Genomic DNA, 17,540 nt, shown 5'->3' with positions numbered 1-17,540 from the left:
ATAATCTAACCAAAACATGATGTAGTGTTTGGTTGCGCTACACCGCTACTTGCTGGAAAATGTAGTTTGCTACTAGAAAAGCTACACTGTTTTAAAAGCAGCTGAGCTATTGTCAAGCTACTGAAAAATTGAGTTAAGTTAGTAGCGTCACTACTTGTAGTTAGCTACTCCCCAACATTTACCGCGCTTGTTGCCATGTTGTACTTTAACACACTATCATAGTGGGTGCAGAAAACATTACATTTCATTCATAGAGAAACGCTCCAACATTGTTTACATTGAGCCTGCTTCATCTCTGATCTGTGGCTGTGTGGCTCTTCTGTGATTTGGATAAGAAGTGACATGCAGCGCAAATGGCACTCTAGTGGTGGGTGACTGTATAGACAGCCTTATCAACATCTGATTGCTGAACGCATTTGTCCTGAAATTAATGAATCGGTGATTGATAAACTTAATCTATCAAATTTGTAACGACAATTAATCGATTTTCAATTAATCATTAACATCACTAATCAAGTTTTATACAGTGTTACAAAACACAACATAAACCCCACTGGATTGTAGATTAAGAAGGTAAAATTGATTTTAATTGAATAGCCTTTGACTTGCTTACTGGGGGCTTACTAAAGACCATTAATTTTTAAAGCATTATTTTTAATAATTGTATTCATTTAAACTGCACAATCACAGATATTACAGCTTCATTTTCTGTAATGCTGCTTTAAAGAAATACTCCAGGTTAAATACAAGTTGACCTCAGTCGGAAGCATTTGTGGCATAATGTTGATTACTGCAAAAATTTATTTCAACTCGTCCCTCCTTTTCTTTAAAAAAAGCAAAAATCAAGATTCCGGTGAGACACTTATAATGAGGCCAATTTTTGAGAGTTTAAAGGCAGAAATGTGCGGCTTATAATTTTATAAAAGCACTTATATTAATTCTTCTGTTAAAACTTGTGTATTATTTGAGCTGTAAAGTTGTTTAATTTGTCATTTTTTTACAGTCGTTTTATGGTTTGTTGACATTACATCGTCATGGTAATGAAGTTGTAGAACTGGCCATAAGTGATTTTATCATACTAAAATCATGTTTACACACATATTATTTACATCATGTCTAGATACTTTTGAAACAGTGAGTATTTTAACTTTTACAGTGTGGCCCCATTGACTTCCATTGTAAGTGTCACTGTAACTTTTTTTCTTTTCTTTTTTTTTTTTTTTTAAGGAAAAGGACAAAATTAAAAATGAGAATTCATTTTTATGGTTATCAATATTATGCCACAAATGCTGTCGATTGAGCTTAACTTGTATTGAATCCGGAACATTCCTTAAATAAAATGTTATTGATAGTTGATACATAATGTGAGCATGGCCTTTTTTTTTTTTTTTTTATCAAAAACAACATTTTAGGTTAAAATGATATGAAAGTGTAAGAGTGTACATTTGATGTCCTTTTATGTTACTATTTTTAATATTCTTTGTCTCACTAATTAATTGTATATTCCATGTATTCTCTCAATTAATATCATCAGTAAAAGCTGCATACATAATAATTATAAAAGAATGAGCAAATATGCTGTTGAAAATAGTTTTTGATGGAGTATATTGTCACATTGCAGGATCTTCCAACTTCCCAAATGTATTTCATGTCAATTACTCACAAATAATAATTTTTTTTTCATTACACAGGTGAAAAATTGGGTAAAAGAATTAAAGAAAATGTTGGGGAATGAAATCTGTTTATGTATAGTTGGTGAGTTGTCTTTTTACACTGACCATTTGTTAACATATGCTTTATGCTTTATACTCCACATTATGACTTCATAGTAAAAAAAAAAAAAACACATTTGGCTTTTCCTTTTTTTTTCTTCTTTTTTTTAAAATAAGGCAATAAAATTGACCTGGACAAAGACAGACATGTTTCGGTTGAAGAGGCAGAAGGGTATGTATACCTGTCATGTCTGTAATGTGTTTTTATTGAATCACATGATGATTTTAATAAGCAATATAGATATCAAATAATATTGCATTGTACTTTGAGCTGATTGTAGTACTGTTGTGTACTTGATTGATGATCATATTTAAAATATTAAAATTAGGGCTGTCAATTCAATTTTTTTTTCAAATTAATTACATGATTTGATGAATTACATCATTGTTTGCTGAGAAAGGCCCCCAAATAAAGATCATTCATATAAATAATTAATATAATAACTATATAATATAGATTGAAATTCAGTTTGAAATAAATTGCATTATTGAGGCACACGAATAAAGCAGTTCAAATATTAAAATGGAAATATTCAAATATTCAAATATTAGACAGTTCAAAAAGTGTCCTAGGAAGTTTTATTCTCATATAATTGAATTGAAGCTTGAATTACTTGTATGGTAGGAAAATCAGTACTTTTATTACATTCATTTTAATCATTTCCATTGGGCAAAAAACATGGTTTGTGAAGTAAGACTTTTGAATTTTATAACACTTTATATAAAGTAATATGTTCAGATTTCCAGCGATACTGTTCTACTGCCACATGAATCACAAATCCCTCAGACTAAACATGGTATATCACACTTCTTCACTGTGATAGCATGACAATCATGTGTTGCACTGAAAGACTGGTCACATGATTTTAAAAAAAAATCAGCAACAATGTACATGGGATATACAGTATGTGGATGGAATGCAGCAGTTTATGCCAGTCAGTTTTATTAATGTGGTCTGTTCAGTTGTGTTAAAACATTATTTGTCTGGTGTTTGAGGATTGTGGCATGGACTCGTTTTTATTGCATCTCTAAATGAAATGCTTTTGTCTTTTCAGGTATGCAGAGTCAGTGGGTGCAAAACACTATCACACATCAGCCAAATTAAACAAAGGAATAGAGGAGCTGTTTCTGGACTTGTGTAAACGTGAGTGTCTGCCATGTTTACAACTGCACCATCTGGTCATTAAACCAGATTGTGATTATTTTGACATATTGCGACTGCTATATGCAATAAGATCAAAAGGTAACACCTCATACTGCTACTGTTTAGATATCATAGTCAGTTACAAACCAGCAAGTGTTGCCTTTTGTTCAGTCATGTTTTACCCATGTTACGTTGTATCTTTGTATTGTGATATTGAATTATGATTAATAAGAACTTAGGGATGCACCAATATGACATTTTTGGCCAATACCGATTTTAACCAAACACTATAGGCTAATATTTTGCCATTTACTACCATTACTTTCTGATCTAAACACTGTTTTGCTCAGGAATTATGCTTTAAAAATGTCCAAAGAAATACAAAAGCTATTTCATTCTTCAAACAATAAATAATTTCCAATAAAGATGGATTGGATCTGTTAAACACATGACAGGCCAAAATTTTAATCAAGCCACAATGAAAGATAAAGCCAAGATAAAAAAAAAAAGGCAATATGACTGATGTGGGAAAATAAGGTTATCTTGCAGGTTATCTTAAACATTTTTTCACTTCTGTTATTGTAGTTCTAAACAAAAATGTTATTTGACATTTTGATAGAACATTACAAATTCATATCATGCAGATTTGACATGCTCTTTTGGATTTCATTTATTTTGGTTGGTGTTTCTTGAAATTACTCAAAGGAAAGACATTTGAGGTAGGCTGATTTTTGGAACTATCGGTTATTGTCAAAAATCTATGCCTATAGTTTCAGATGATATATTTTTATTCCTCTATGTTACTCTGTGCCCAGCACTGGGGGATCCTACAGTTAGAATGGTTCAGTTCTAAAGTATAACCACAGGTGAAACAAAATATGGGTGGTCATTTTGTGTACACTGAGTAATTACTCGAGTACTTTTCGAGTACTCGGGCGAGGGGTGTGGGGGGGTGGGGGCACATAGACATGTACACTACCGGTCAAAAGTTTTTAAACACTCATTCTTTATTATAATTTTTTTTCTTCACATTTTAGAATAATAGTAAAGTCATCAAAACTATGGAATAACATAAATGGAACTATGGGAATTATGTTGTGACTAAACAAAATCCAAAATAAATCAAAACTGTGTTATATTTTACCATCTTCAGAGTAGTCACCTTTCCCTAGAATTTGCAGACATGTACTCTTGACATTTTCTCAACCAACTTCTTGAGGTATCACCCTGGGATGCTTTTTAAACAGTATTGAAGGAGTTCCCATCTATGTTGGGCACTTATTGGCTGCTTTTCTTTATTATTTGGTCCAAGTCATCAATTTAAAAAAAAAAAAAATAATTTTTAATTACATTTTAGTTTTATAATGAAATAAATTAATATGGTGGCACAATTATATTTTTGTCTAAAAAATTATTTCAAACATATAAGCATACGCCTTCAGATCAAAAGATTTTTAAAATCATGAGAAACATTTCAGTCAAGTGTTTCAAAACTTTTGACCGGTAGTGTACATATATAGTTTGTACAATTGGCTGCTGCATTGTGTTTCGTTGTTCCAGTGTCTTCATTATTACTGGCTGTTACAATGTAGTCTGTTACGATAAGTACAAAAGAGGGCATAATCAAAATATAATGCATAATATTTTGTCATTATGTGAAGACTCGCTGGACAATTCATTGAAACAATGCTCAGGACACGTGTGTCTGTTCTTCCTTCAGGTTACTGTAATAAGCTTAGTGCGCACCACTGTTTCTGAACCGTGTATCTGCAAATCGAAGTTGGCGTGACGCCATTATAATCGCGTTTTTAAAACACTGTTAAGTTGAAAATAGTTTTGAAGACCTTACTTTCTGTTACATTAAGCTATATCATCTATATGTTTGAATGAAAGATTTCGCCTTGTGTGTATGTGCACGCCCTTCTCTAGAGTTTAGAGCGCTGTCTTTGACCCGGTCAGACAGTCACGCTGCGCTCAGTTGGAGTGTATTATTCATGCTTCCTCCCATTTAACTCAGAATTTTAGTTCATGCAATGGAACGCCACTTTATGTTGGACAACTCGTGCAGAAATCTTCAGCTCTGATTTCGCTGAGATGCACATGTGACATCACGTGAACATGTCAGCACCGAGGGAGATTTACAGTCAATGATAAACCTTCACTTTTATAAAATAATACAGTTGAAGTCAGAAGTTTACTTACACTTAGGTTGAAGTCATTAAAACTCATTTTTTAACCACTCCACAGATTTAATATTAGCAAACTATAGTTTTGGCAAGTCGTTCGGGACATCTACTTTGCATGAAACGAGTAATGTTTCCAACAATTGTTTTCAGACAGATTATTCACAATTCCAGTGGGTCAGAAGTTTACATACACTAAGTTAACTGTGCCTTTAAGCAGCTTGGAAAATTCAAGAAAGTGATGCTAAGCATTTAGGCAATTAGCCAATTAGCTTCTGATAGGCTAATTGGAGGTGTATCTGTGGATGTATTTTAAGGCCTACCTTCAAACTCAGTGCCTCTTTGCATGACATCATGGGAAAATCAAAAGAAATCAGCCAAGACCTGAAAGGTTGCTCAGCAAAGAAGAAGGCACTGTTCCAAAACCACCATAAAAAAGCCAAACTACAGTTTATAATTTTTATTTACTTATCACACATTATACATTTGCACATATACAGTGAAATTCTTTTTTTTCACATATCCCAGCTAAGCTGGGGTCAGAGTGCAGGGTCAGCCATGATACGGCACCCCTGGAGCAGATGGGATCAAGGGCCTTGCTCAAGGGCCCAACAGTGGCATCTTGGCGGTGCTGGGGCTTGAACCCCTGACCTTCTGATCAGTAACCCAGAGCCTTAACCGCTGAGCTACCACTTTGCAAGTGCATGTCCTCTTGTCTGATGAAACAAAAATTGAACTATGGCCATAATGACCATTGTTATGTTTGAAAAAGGTTGAGGCTTGCAAGCCGAAGAACACCATCCCAACCGTGAAGCATGGGGGTAGCAGCATCATGTTGTGGGGGTGCTTTGCTGCAGGATGGACTGGTGCACTTCACAAAATAGATGGCATCATGAGGAAGGAAAATTATGTAGATATATTGAAGCAACATCTCAAGACATCAGCCAGGAAGTTAAAGCTCGGTCGCAAATGGGTCTTCCGAATGGACAATGACCCCAAGCATACCTCAAGTTGTGGCAAAATGGCTTAAGGACAACAAAGTCAAGGTATTCTCAAAACCCTGACCTCAATTTGATTAGAAAAATTGTGGGCAGAACTGAAAAAGCATGTGCGAGCAAGGAGGCCTACAAACCTGACTCAGTTACACCAGTTCTATCTGGAGGCGTGGGCCAAAATTCCAGCAACTTATTGTGAGAAGCTTGTGGAAGGCTACCCAAAACATTTGACCCAAGTTAAACAATTTAAAGGCAATGCAACCAAATTCTAATAAAGTGTATGTAAACTTCTGACCCACTGGGAATGTAATGAAAGAAATAAAAGCTGAAATAAATAATTCTCTCTACTATTATTCTGACATTTCACTTTCTTTCTTTCTTTTTCCGATTAACAGTTTTTATTGATTCATAGAATAAACATTCAACCCCCACTATTACCCCTCCAAATCCCCAACCCAACCCGACCCCCAACAAACATCCCTGTGGTCACACGAGTACACACACAAAAAATAATAATAATAAATCACATACATTTAAAACTATACTTCTCTATCCACTGCCCCTCCCTGAGAGCCCTCCCATTTTCTCCCAATTTGGAATGCTCAATTCCCACTTCTTTGTAGATCCTCGTGATGGCACGGTTACTCACCTTAATCTGGGTGGTGGAGGACAAGTCTCAGTTGCCTCCGCTTCTGAGACCGTCAATCCACGCATCTTATCACGTGGCTCGTTCATGCTACCCTCCGCGATCCACGTACAACTTACCACGCGTCCCATTGAGAGTGAGAACCACTAATCGCGACCACGAGGACGTAACCCCATGTGACTCTTCCCTCCCTAGCAACCGGGCCAATTTTGTTGCTTAGGAGACCTGGCTAATTTGGTTGCTTAGGAGACCTGGCTGGAGTCACTCAGCACACCTTGGATTCGAACTCGCAACTCCAGGGGTGGTAGTCATTGTCAATACTCTCTGAGCTACCCAGGCCCCAAAATGAAATTTGAGTGCCCAATACGTCACGCATAAAACTCTGAACCTTCAACCAAAATTCTTGGATATTAACACCACCAAAAAACATGGGTTGTGTCTCCATCTTCTGATTGGCATCACCAGCAGGTGGGTGTGCCTTTAAGACCAAGCCTATACAATCTAGAGGGTGTCCAATAGAATCGATGTAAAATCTTGAATTGCATAAGGTGCACCCTTGCATCTCTAGATGCAGACTTGACGTTTTTAGAATCCTAGCCCACACTCCCTTCTCCAATACCAAGTTTAAATCTTTCTTTCATAATCTCTTGATATTAGTTAAAGCTCCGTCCCCCAGACTCTGAATTAGCAGGGAGTAATACACTAATGCCTTATGACCTTTTTCAAAAGCAGTAATCACCACTCCCAGAGTATCTGCCGCTTTAGGGGTGTGTATGCTACTCCCAAAAATAGTACAGAGCAGGTGGTGCAGCTGTAAATACCTAAAAAACTGAGATCTGGGAATCCCAAAATGTTGAACCAAATTTTCAAAAGATCTCAACATTCCACTCTCAAATAGGTCACGGAGTGTTTTAACCTCTCTCACAATCCACTCTGACCAGCAGAAAGGGGACTTATTATTACATAATTTTGGGTTCAGCCATATGCTGGAGGTAACATTTAAATAAATGTCCGAGTTAAACACTCTGGACACTTGTCCATACCGAGTGCAAATGCGAGATTATGGGGTGTAATTTAACTTCTCCGATTAGTTTGATAGAAAGGCTTTGCAATGGCGAAATAAGGGCAAAAACATCCTGTTCAATACAAAACCAGGGAGGGGCTCTCTCAGGTGGAATCGACTAATGAGACAAATGTCTGAGACCGAATGCATAATAATAAGCAAAATCTTGGGTAGGCCTAGCCCACCTTTGTCAATCGGCCTATGCAATTTACTGAAATGTAATCTGGGACGTTTACCATTCTAAATGAAGGACTTCGCTATGCTATTAAATTGCTTGAAATAAGAGAGGGGGACAACTATAGAGAGAGACTGTAGCAAGTAGTTGCATTTTGGAATGCAATTCATTTTAATAACATTAACCTTCCTAATCATAGATAAATGTAATGAAGCCCACCTGCCCACATCGCTCAAACCTTTTTATTAAAGTGTCAAAATTAACTGTAACTAAATCACACAAATTTGCTGGGAATAAAATACCCAAATACTTAATGCCCTGTTTGGGACACTGGAAGGCGCCCGGCTAAAAAGCCATTACCAGGCAGTACACTGTCAGAGCCAAAGCTTCTGATTTAGACCATCTAACTCTGTATCCCGAGAATTTAGAAAAGGAATGAATAATTCTGTGGAGGCAAGGCATAGATCTAGTAGGGTCGGAGACGAATAATAAAATATCATCTGCGTAAAGCAAAAGCTTATGCACCACACCTCATGCAACCACCCCAGAAAATCATCCTTCTTTCTTATCGCAGCTGCTATTGGTTACAGGGAAAGCCAGAACAATTATGGGGAAAGAGGGCAACCCTGCTGGGTGCCCCTATCCAGAGTAAAATAATCTGAAATTAATCCATTCTTTTGTACTGCCGCTACCGGGTGTCTATAAAGTAACTTAATCCACCCAAAAAAAGTATTCCCGTACCCATACATTTCCAAAATCTTAAGAAGATAATCCCGTTCTACCATATCAAACACCTTTTCAGCATCATGTGAGATAGCAGTGTGATCATTCACCACTGACCACATGATATTGATGAAACGCCTTATGTTATCAGAAGAGCTACGGCCCTGAATAAACCCCACCTGATCTATATGGATAACAGACATCATAACTTTACTTAATAGGTTAGCCTAAATTTTGGACAATATTTTAACGTCTAGTTGGATCAGGGAAATTGGACGGTAACTCTTACACTCGCTTGGCTCTTTGTCCTTTTTAAGAATCATACTGATCTGGGCTTGGGTCATGGTTGGCGGAAGCTTTCCATTCTTTAATGATTCTGTATAATCTAGCAAAAGTGGAGCCAATTCTGTAGCATAAAATCTAAAAAAACTCAGCGGCAAAGCCATCTGGCCCCGGAGGCAGTAATTAACTGCCTTAATTACCTCGCCAAGCTCCTCCAAGGTTATCTCAGAATCAAGAGAATTTTTTTGCTCAGCCGTCAGTTTAGGAAGTTCTAATGGTTCCACAAAGTTTATAATATCCTCATCAGTAGACAAAGATGTAGAACTATAGAGATCAAGATAGAATTCTTTAAAAGCATTATTAATATCAATGACTATGGAAAATATTTCACCACCAGCAGATTTCACTGAGGGAATGGTAGAAAAAGACTCTCTCTGTTTTATATATTTAGCCAGGAGTTTTCCTGCCTTGTCCCCCAACTCAAAGGGACAAGTCATGCCCTGAATAGTCAAAACGCCACCTTCCGTGACAAAATAGTATTATATCTGTATTTCAATCGGGTCAATCCTCTGAGGCCATCAGATGACATTCGGTGCTTCAGCTCTGCCTCAGCACTTTTAATATTCCCTTCCAACTCCATGAGCTCTCGTGCTTTGGATTTTTTAGTGAATGGGGCATACTGTATGGTCTGGTTCTTAAGAACCACCTTAAGTGCCTCCCAAGCCATGCCCACAGAGGATACTTAGGATTAGTTGGTCTTCATATAAACACTGATTTCAGTCTTTAACATTTGTTGGAATTCAGGATTTTGCAAAAGGGATCTATTAAAGCGCCAACTATATGATTTCCTTTTCTCCATATGTGGCAACACCTCTAAACACACCAGGGCATGATCTGAGAATAAATTGTTTCCAATTGAGCAATCAACAACAGATGAAATGATTGACTTGGATAAAAAAATAAGTTCAAAAAATCTATTAAATTTATAGTCCCTACCAGATGGGTTCAGAAGTCTCCAAATATCTGTAAGATCAATATTTTTACACATCCTGTGAAGCGTCAGTGTTGCTCTAGGGGGCTTGCACACTTTTGCTTCACTGTGATCAAGGACTGAGTCCATCAAAAGATTAAAGTCTCCTCCCAATATTATATAATGTGGGGTGTCAGTAGCTTGCAACATCCCTTCACAGATCTATAAAAAGCCCTGATCATCAACGTTAGGTGCATAAATATTAGCCAAAATAAGACTTTGCCCCTGAATGTCTGCTAAAACAATAATGACTCTTCCTAATTTATCTTTAATCTGTTTGAGACATTTGAATTGTAGATGTTTACTTATCAATGTAATGACTCCCCTGCTCTTACTTGAGCCAGCACTAAAGAAAATATGTCCACCCCATATCTTCCCAAATTTTTCAGCTTCCTGCGGGGAAAGATGCGTTTCTTGAAGAAACACTGTATCATATTTCTTACGCTTAAGAAAAGAAATAACCTTCCTTCTTTTTATGGGGTGCCCCAACCTATTCACATTCCATGTGGATAGAGACAATCCACTCATATTAACATTTGACATTTTGACTTATGAGAAAAAATAGATTGTGTCAAAAACAAAATTATAAAGACCACATTCCAACACTAGTGCAACAATCAAACCCCGAATTTCCCCCAGAACCAAACAAACAGAAAAAAGAAAAACGTGCGCATTAACCCCATGTACGACAGCGCCAACTGGCATCCATCCCTCTAAACTCAAACAATCCATGTACACCTATGAGAGCCCCCGCGACAACTTTGCAGTCAGATTGCTCAAGTCCGTTGTTTCTATACAAATTTTGTGAGACAGAATTACACAACAAAAGATAATCTATAAAACAAACTCCAACCAATAGGCGGAATAAACACAGAGGGCATGTAGATTCATCCACAAAACTGTCCCGAAGGTGTGTTACTCCACAAAACAAACTCCAGCCGCTAGGCGGAACCAGAAAAAAAAGCGCTCCGTTTCCTCGAACAGTCAAACGAATGTTCAGTGAGCCGGTCCACTCGGCTGCTACATGAGTGCAACAAATGACCTAATCACTCCATTGTCTTGCAAGAAATACTCCACAAAGCAAAAGAGTGTGTGGATTCATCCACAAAACTGTCCCGAAGGTGTGTTACTCCACAAAACAAACTCCAGCTGCTATGCAGAACCAGCACAAAAAGAAACAAAAAAGGCGCTCAGTTTCCTCAGACAGTCAAGTGAATGTTCAGTGAGTCTGTCCACTCAGCTGCGACGTGAGTACTACAAAATAACTTATTTCATGGACTTAATGAAGGACATCGCTTGCTGTGGACATGTGAATGTTTTACGGCCGTCCTTAGCATCTATTCTCAACTTGGCCGGCAGTATCAGTGCAAAAGCGGCCTTCCGTTTATGTAAGAGTTTCTTGCATTCCTTGAATCGATCACGTTTCTCTGTTGTGGAATTCGCAAAGTCTGGGAACAAGAAAATGCTGTGGTTCTTCCAAGAAAGCCTTCCTTTACTCCTCGCCTTGCATAACATAAGATCTTTATCGGATGATCTCAGAAATTTGGCCAGAATTGATCGGGGCCTCTCTCCCTCAGCAGATTGCCAAGCTGGAACCCTGTGAGCTCGCTCGATTTTCAGCTTATGGCCTGTTATGTCATGCAGACTCTGAAAGAGCCCGTCCAGGAATTTCACCATATCCTGACCCTCTTCGGCCTCGGGAATTTCAATGATTCGGACATTATTCCGCCGGCTACAGTTCTCCATGTACTCAATTCTCCCAGACACACTCCAAATCCACCTTGGTCGCTAGCGGATTGGCAGATAATTCCCTCTCCGATGACTCCAGATAATCAATCCATTTCTCGACATCCCCCACTCTTGTAACCACCTCAGAGAATTTCGTCTCCATGGCAGTGATCGATCTACGTATTACAGCAAGATCCTCCACGTCAGCAGCGACCTTCGTCAGCATTGCCGACATGTTCAACATCTCTCGCCGAATTTCCCTCATTTCTCCAACCAAATCGACTCCCTGGCTCTGGGCCTTCCCGGGGGTGTCAGCTTGAGCACGTAAGTGTCTTTTAATGTCTCCAGAGCCTGAGGATTTTGAATTGTTTTGACATACTGTCCTCCTAGAACAGTTATGGAACAGAGTGTATTGAATCTCGCCAGTTTATATCATTAATAGTGTTAAAACTAGCAAAGCGCGCAGAGCTCACCATTCACACAGCCAAACCTCGCATGGTGTCACCTGACTCTTGACATTTCACTCTCTTTAAATAAAGTAGTGATCCTAACTGACCTAAGACAGGGAATGTTTTCTACGATTAAATGTCACAAATTGTGAAAAACTGAGTTTAAATATATTTGGCTAAGGTGTATGTAAACTTCTGCCTTCAACTGTATACATTGAGTCAAAGTTTCTGCATTATATGACATTAAAACTTGTTTAGCAATTGTTTGCAGAGACAGATGTTCAAAACACGGTGGATTAAACTTTCTTTTGATTATCGTAAACCTGTAGAACAAACACTAGCATTGCAGCATCGTTTATCAGTTTGGTTGCTATGAGATGTCGAATTTAAAAAAGGCCCCCTCTTTGACACGTTTGTGTGTAGTTGTCAGGTATTTGTCACTGAATTTCGAATTTAGTCATGTCAAGCATTTTCATTATCGATCATCATTTTAATGATCGATCATTGCTGACGAGGCTGAATCCAGCTCCTTATTCGCCAGCTCCTTATTCACCGAAATAACCATTCCACCTTAAAAATGGTGGGTGGCATATAGGGCCTTCCACTTATTTTCATTGGCTGTATTTTTTAAAGGTACAGTTGCACTGAAAATCTGAGACTGTGGTCAGCATGTATTTGAATAGACTATCGACATAAATTTGTAAAATAATTTTCACAGCGTCATTTTTAATTGAACATTTCTATAAAAGGCGCCTGTGACCATGTTTAAGCTAAGGAAGCCTGCACCTTATATAAGACCCATCCATCCCATATTCCATGTTCATGTGAAAGTCTGTGTAAAGATGACATTAGACAAAGTTTGCTATTGAGATTTGATTTTCTTTATCACTTTTATTATGAATCATCTAACATGTCATGTTTAACAATCCTCACATAGAGTAACTAACTCCGACTTTTCCACACTATTTTTAAAGGCTTTATTAAATATGGCACCATGCTGTGACATAGAAAAGTTGATAAAAGTAGATAATAGTAACATTACACTTGCTTGTAGATGTCTTTAGTTATGAACCCAAGAGCATCATAGACATATTGGTGCAGTATATGTCTACAGCGCATATATTGTAGGCTTTCTTTTATCATAAGATATCAACTACAGAGCAATATAATTTAATTACATTATATCCCTAGCGCCAAAATACATATGCTCTAAATTAAAAAAAATTATAATGTTCTTGATAATCTGAGAGCGTAGTCGGATAGAGAAAATAACAGACTAATGAAATTAAACATTACATCATCATTTGTGTATTTCTATATATACTTGCATTTTCTATTCGCTTTTTGTATTATATTTTCTTTTTTTTCTTTTCTTTTTTTATCTCTGTCTTGTTGTATTGTTTGTGCACTGGAAGTTTCTGTCACCAAGAAAAATTCCTTGTATATGTAAGCATTCATGGCAATAAAGCACATTCTGATTATGATAATTTTCTAGATGTATGAATCCAAGAACATAATATAAAATAGGTAATATTGTATATCCAGATATACAATGTATATTACAGCCTATAACTTTAAAATAAAATTAATAATATTCTCAAAAGAAGATGGTGGTATGTTTGAGTAAATGACGGACTAACGAAATTAAACATTACATCATGCTTCATCGAGATTTTAACCTCAGTACATAGCGATACATGGGTAGAGTGTATGCCAGTGCCTATTTGCATGGCTATTTTATTTCAGATAATCTAAAAAATCAGATAACATTGTGCCACGGAGAACTCGTACACTAACGAAATGAGCAAAACTACCATATTCTGATATGTTATAATTGAAATATGATCCTCGGAACACCATCATCCACAGGTACGCCGATTGTGCTTATCTGCAGAGCACATAACTATTATTACAAATAATCTAAAAAAAAAAAAACAAAAAAAAGAGATCATAGTGGCATAGAGGGGCTCATACCCTAATGAAATTAGCAATTTCATCATATTCTGATGTCATTGTTCCAATATGATTCTCTGAAGAGAGCGATACACAGGTGTATATCTTGTAACATTCTTTCGTGAATGCTGATTGTGGCAATCTGCAGAGCCCATAACTAATTATTATTATTTTTTTATTTTTTCAAATATTCAACGAAAAGAAACCATACCGTAGTGGGCTAGATATATACATTAACAAAATCATGCATTACGTCATGTTCTATTTGAAATATGATCCTCAGAACACCGCTATCCACAGGTACAGTGTATGCCTTTTGCGCCTATCTGTAGAGCCCATAATTATATTATTTCAAATGTTCTCAAAAAAACTAGACTGAAGTGGGCTAGATAAATACATTCACTAACGAATTCATGCATTACTTCATATTCTGATGTAACATTTTTAAAAAAATGATCACCAGAACTCAGCCGTCCATGCCAATCTACATAGCCCATAACTAATATTTTTCAGATATTCTCAAAAAAACTAGACCGCAGTGGGCAAGATAAATACATTCACTATTGAAATCATGCATTACATCATATTCTGTTGTGTAATGTTTGAAATATTATCCTCGGAACACCACCATCCACATGTACAGGATATGCCGATTGCTATTTACAGAGAGAGGAATTTAGCATGATTACTCGAGGATAAGGTGTTGAAGTGATGGCTGCTGGAAATGGGGCCTGTCTAGTAGAGATGCACCGATTATGAAATTCTGGGCCGATACTGATGTTTAAAATAAAAATTTGGCCGATACCTGATACCGTTTTGTATTTTTTTTTTTTTTTTTCTCACTTTTGTGCCAGTGAAACGAAGAAATCTTAATTATAAAAAATAAATGAGTTGTTTAAGTCTTTCAGCCCTGCATCACACTATCTTTGAATGAGCACAAATTCAATCATACAAATTTATGAAACAACGTTTAATATAACCTTCTTTCACATGACAAAGATTTTCTTTTTGTGAAAAATAACTTTTTCAAGAGCCTTTTTAGCCTGTTATACATCTGCCTACTCAATGAGAATTTTTCAGTACATAGCCCAACAAAAATTATTTTTGTGAAAAATAAATGTAATTACTTTTAAATGTAAAAGTGATTATAAAAGCAATAAAATAAAATATAAAAGATTAATAATTAATAAATACAAACATAAATAGGGCTGTCTTTCTGCTCTTGTGTTTTTCATACAGAATACAAAGTTCTTGTGTTTCCATTAAGCACAAACTTACAGTAGGTTAAAACATGGGACATACAGTGGACCCCCTCTTCTGTATATTAATGTTAAAATAAAATCACTGGTACCTTATAGCCTACTTCTTGGTAAGATGCATGTTTTTCTTTACAAAGATAAGCATCTCTGCCTTGTCGCAGCTCAGTCTATTTCTCTTCTCATCCAAGATGTGAGACGCAGAGCTAAACAGCCGCTCACTGTCCGTGCTGGTGCATGGAGCACATAAGTATTTGCGTGCCATTTGTGCCAGTGCTGCAAAACGGAGGTGATTATTTCTCCAGTATCCGAGTGCGGTCTCATTTCTGGGGATGGGGGCCTCTGCAAAGAAACCATCCAATTGCTGTGATGTCCTTATCCTTGGCCTTTCTGATCCCTTTTCCTCCAGAATCTCCTCAAACATGTCATGCAGAGTGGGCGGTGCCCCGTCCTTTCGTGCCCTCTTGCTCTGTGTGTGATCAGCTCTCTCTCTACCATGCATCTCATCTCCAGCACCAGCAGTAGGCCTATCCATCAGATGCGCTTCAGCTGTTGCTCGTGCGTGTTGTTTAACATCCTCATCAAAGTAGCGGTCCTTATATCTGGGATCCAGTGATGTTTCAATGCAGAAAATGGGATCAGACTCGATTTGATTGAATCGTTTGTTTACAGCCTCTAATAATGTGGTCTTTGTTGTTTTAACACCATAGTCTGTGTCAGCCTCCTTGTTTAAAAGACGTCTCAGGGCTCTCACCGAGGGGATCACGTCAGCAGCCGATGCCTCTGATGAGCTGACTTCTTTTGTCAGTTGTTCAAACGGAGAGAGAAGTGTGATAAAGTTTTCAACTAATCCCCACTGGTGAGCAGTGAGGGTTGCGGGGAGATTGTAGTCTGCAGCATTTGTTGCAAGTGCATGCTTTTGTTCCAGAAGGCTTTCCATCATGTAGAATGTACTATTCCACCAAGTGGCAACATCTTGCTGTAGCCTTTTTGGTTTCATCCCCAACTGGATCTGCACAGCCTGCAGGCGTGAGTAGGCAAGGGGTGAGTGTTTAAAGTGTCCCACTATCTTTTAACCTATTGCCACTACATCCGAGATGCCGCGCTGGCTCAGCACGCCATCGTGGACAGCTAGCTGCAAGTTGTGTGCCATGCAGCCAAAACTAGCCAGACCACTATTCGTCATAGTTTTCTGGCATTATCTCTCACGACAGCATGCACTTTGGATTTGTCTATTTTCCATGTTTCAAACATTTTCTCAAATGCCTTTGATATAGCAGGTGCGGAGTGGGAGCCCATGAACTCCTGGGAGTGTAACACTGCTTTTATCAAGTTAAAATCTTTGTCAATCCACTGTGCCGTGAGGCTAAGCATACTCACAGGGCTAGCATCCGAACTCTATATATCAGTTGTAAAACTGATGGCAGGGATGTCACTGGCCAGTAGCTCATGAATGTGTGTGGCAACAACGTTGTAGACTTCACCTTTTGGAGACAGACATCTGCAAAATGACGACAATTGGGCAGTGAGTAGCGGGGCTCCATATACTCTATCAGGCCTCGAAACCCCACGTCCTCCACAACGGAGAAAGGTTGGTCATCTAATGCGATGAACTCCATCACTTTTTTAGTGATCCCTTTAGCTTTGGCGCTGTCCATGGGACATTTTTTCCCTTTCTCAAATGCTGTGGTTATCGACTGAGTCTTGCTGGTGGTGGTTTGTGCTTTCTTGGTGTCCAGTTCATCTCTCCATTTATTTTTTTTGTCGGCTTTCAGGTAATCATTGTAAACTTCTTCATGTCGGCTTTTTAAATGGGCGATGAGATTTGATGTGTTAAAATTCTTGCTTGTAGTACCTTCTCTTGAAATGTCGCTGGAACATGTCTTACAAACTGCATATCGCTGATCTTTTTCCGAGACAGTAAAATAATCCCACACCACCGACATTTTCTTGCACTTATTTGAAAACAAACCACATGTGCGCACTTGCCCTGTTGCCATCTTACGTTATGCCAGAGTCGTGTCCAGCCAGTGGCTGTGGGTGGTATTATAGTACCACCTGTTGGATCTTCTCCGAATCTGCAGCTGGGTAGGCTACTGTTGTCCAAGTCGACCGCAAATAACCAACACATATAAACAGAT

General features: G+C 37.9%; 1 protein-coding gene across 1 annotated transcript in view; it reads left to right on the top strand.

The window, feature by feature from the left end:
• Positions 1–17,540, top strand: part of LOC127437026 (ras-related protein Rab-21) — a 33,273-nt gene that overhangs the window by 9,170 nt on the left and 6,563 nt on the right. The window contains exons 4-6 of the mRNA XM_051691657.1: positions 1,692–1,755; positions 1,890–1,944; positions 2,828–2,916. Coding sequence (XP_051547617.1) covers positions 1,692–1,755; positions 1,890–1,944; positions 2,828–2,916 — 208 coding nt within the window. The remainder of the gene's footprint in view (positions 1–1,691; positions 1,756–1,889; positions 1,945–2,827; positions 2,917–17,540) is intronic.

The sequence above is a fragment of the Myxocyprinus asiaticus genome, chromosome 47 (assembly GCF_019703515.2).
Source record: "Myxocyprinus asiaticus isolate MX2 ecotype Aquarium Trade chromosome 47, UBuf_Myxa_2, whole genome shotgun sequence".
NCBI classification, from domain to species: Eukaryota; Metazoa; Chordata; class Actinopteri; order Cypriniformes; family Catostomidae; genus Myxocyprinus; species Myxocyprinus asiaticus.
The sequence above is the reverse complement of the archived record's forward strand: the minus strand, read 5'-3'. Positions and strand labels throughout refer to the sequence as shown.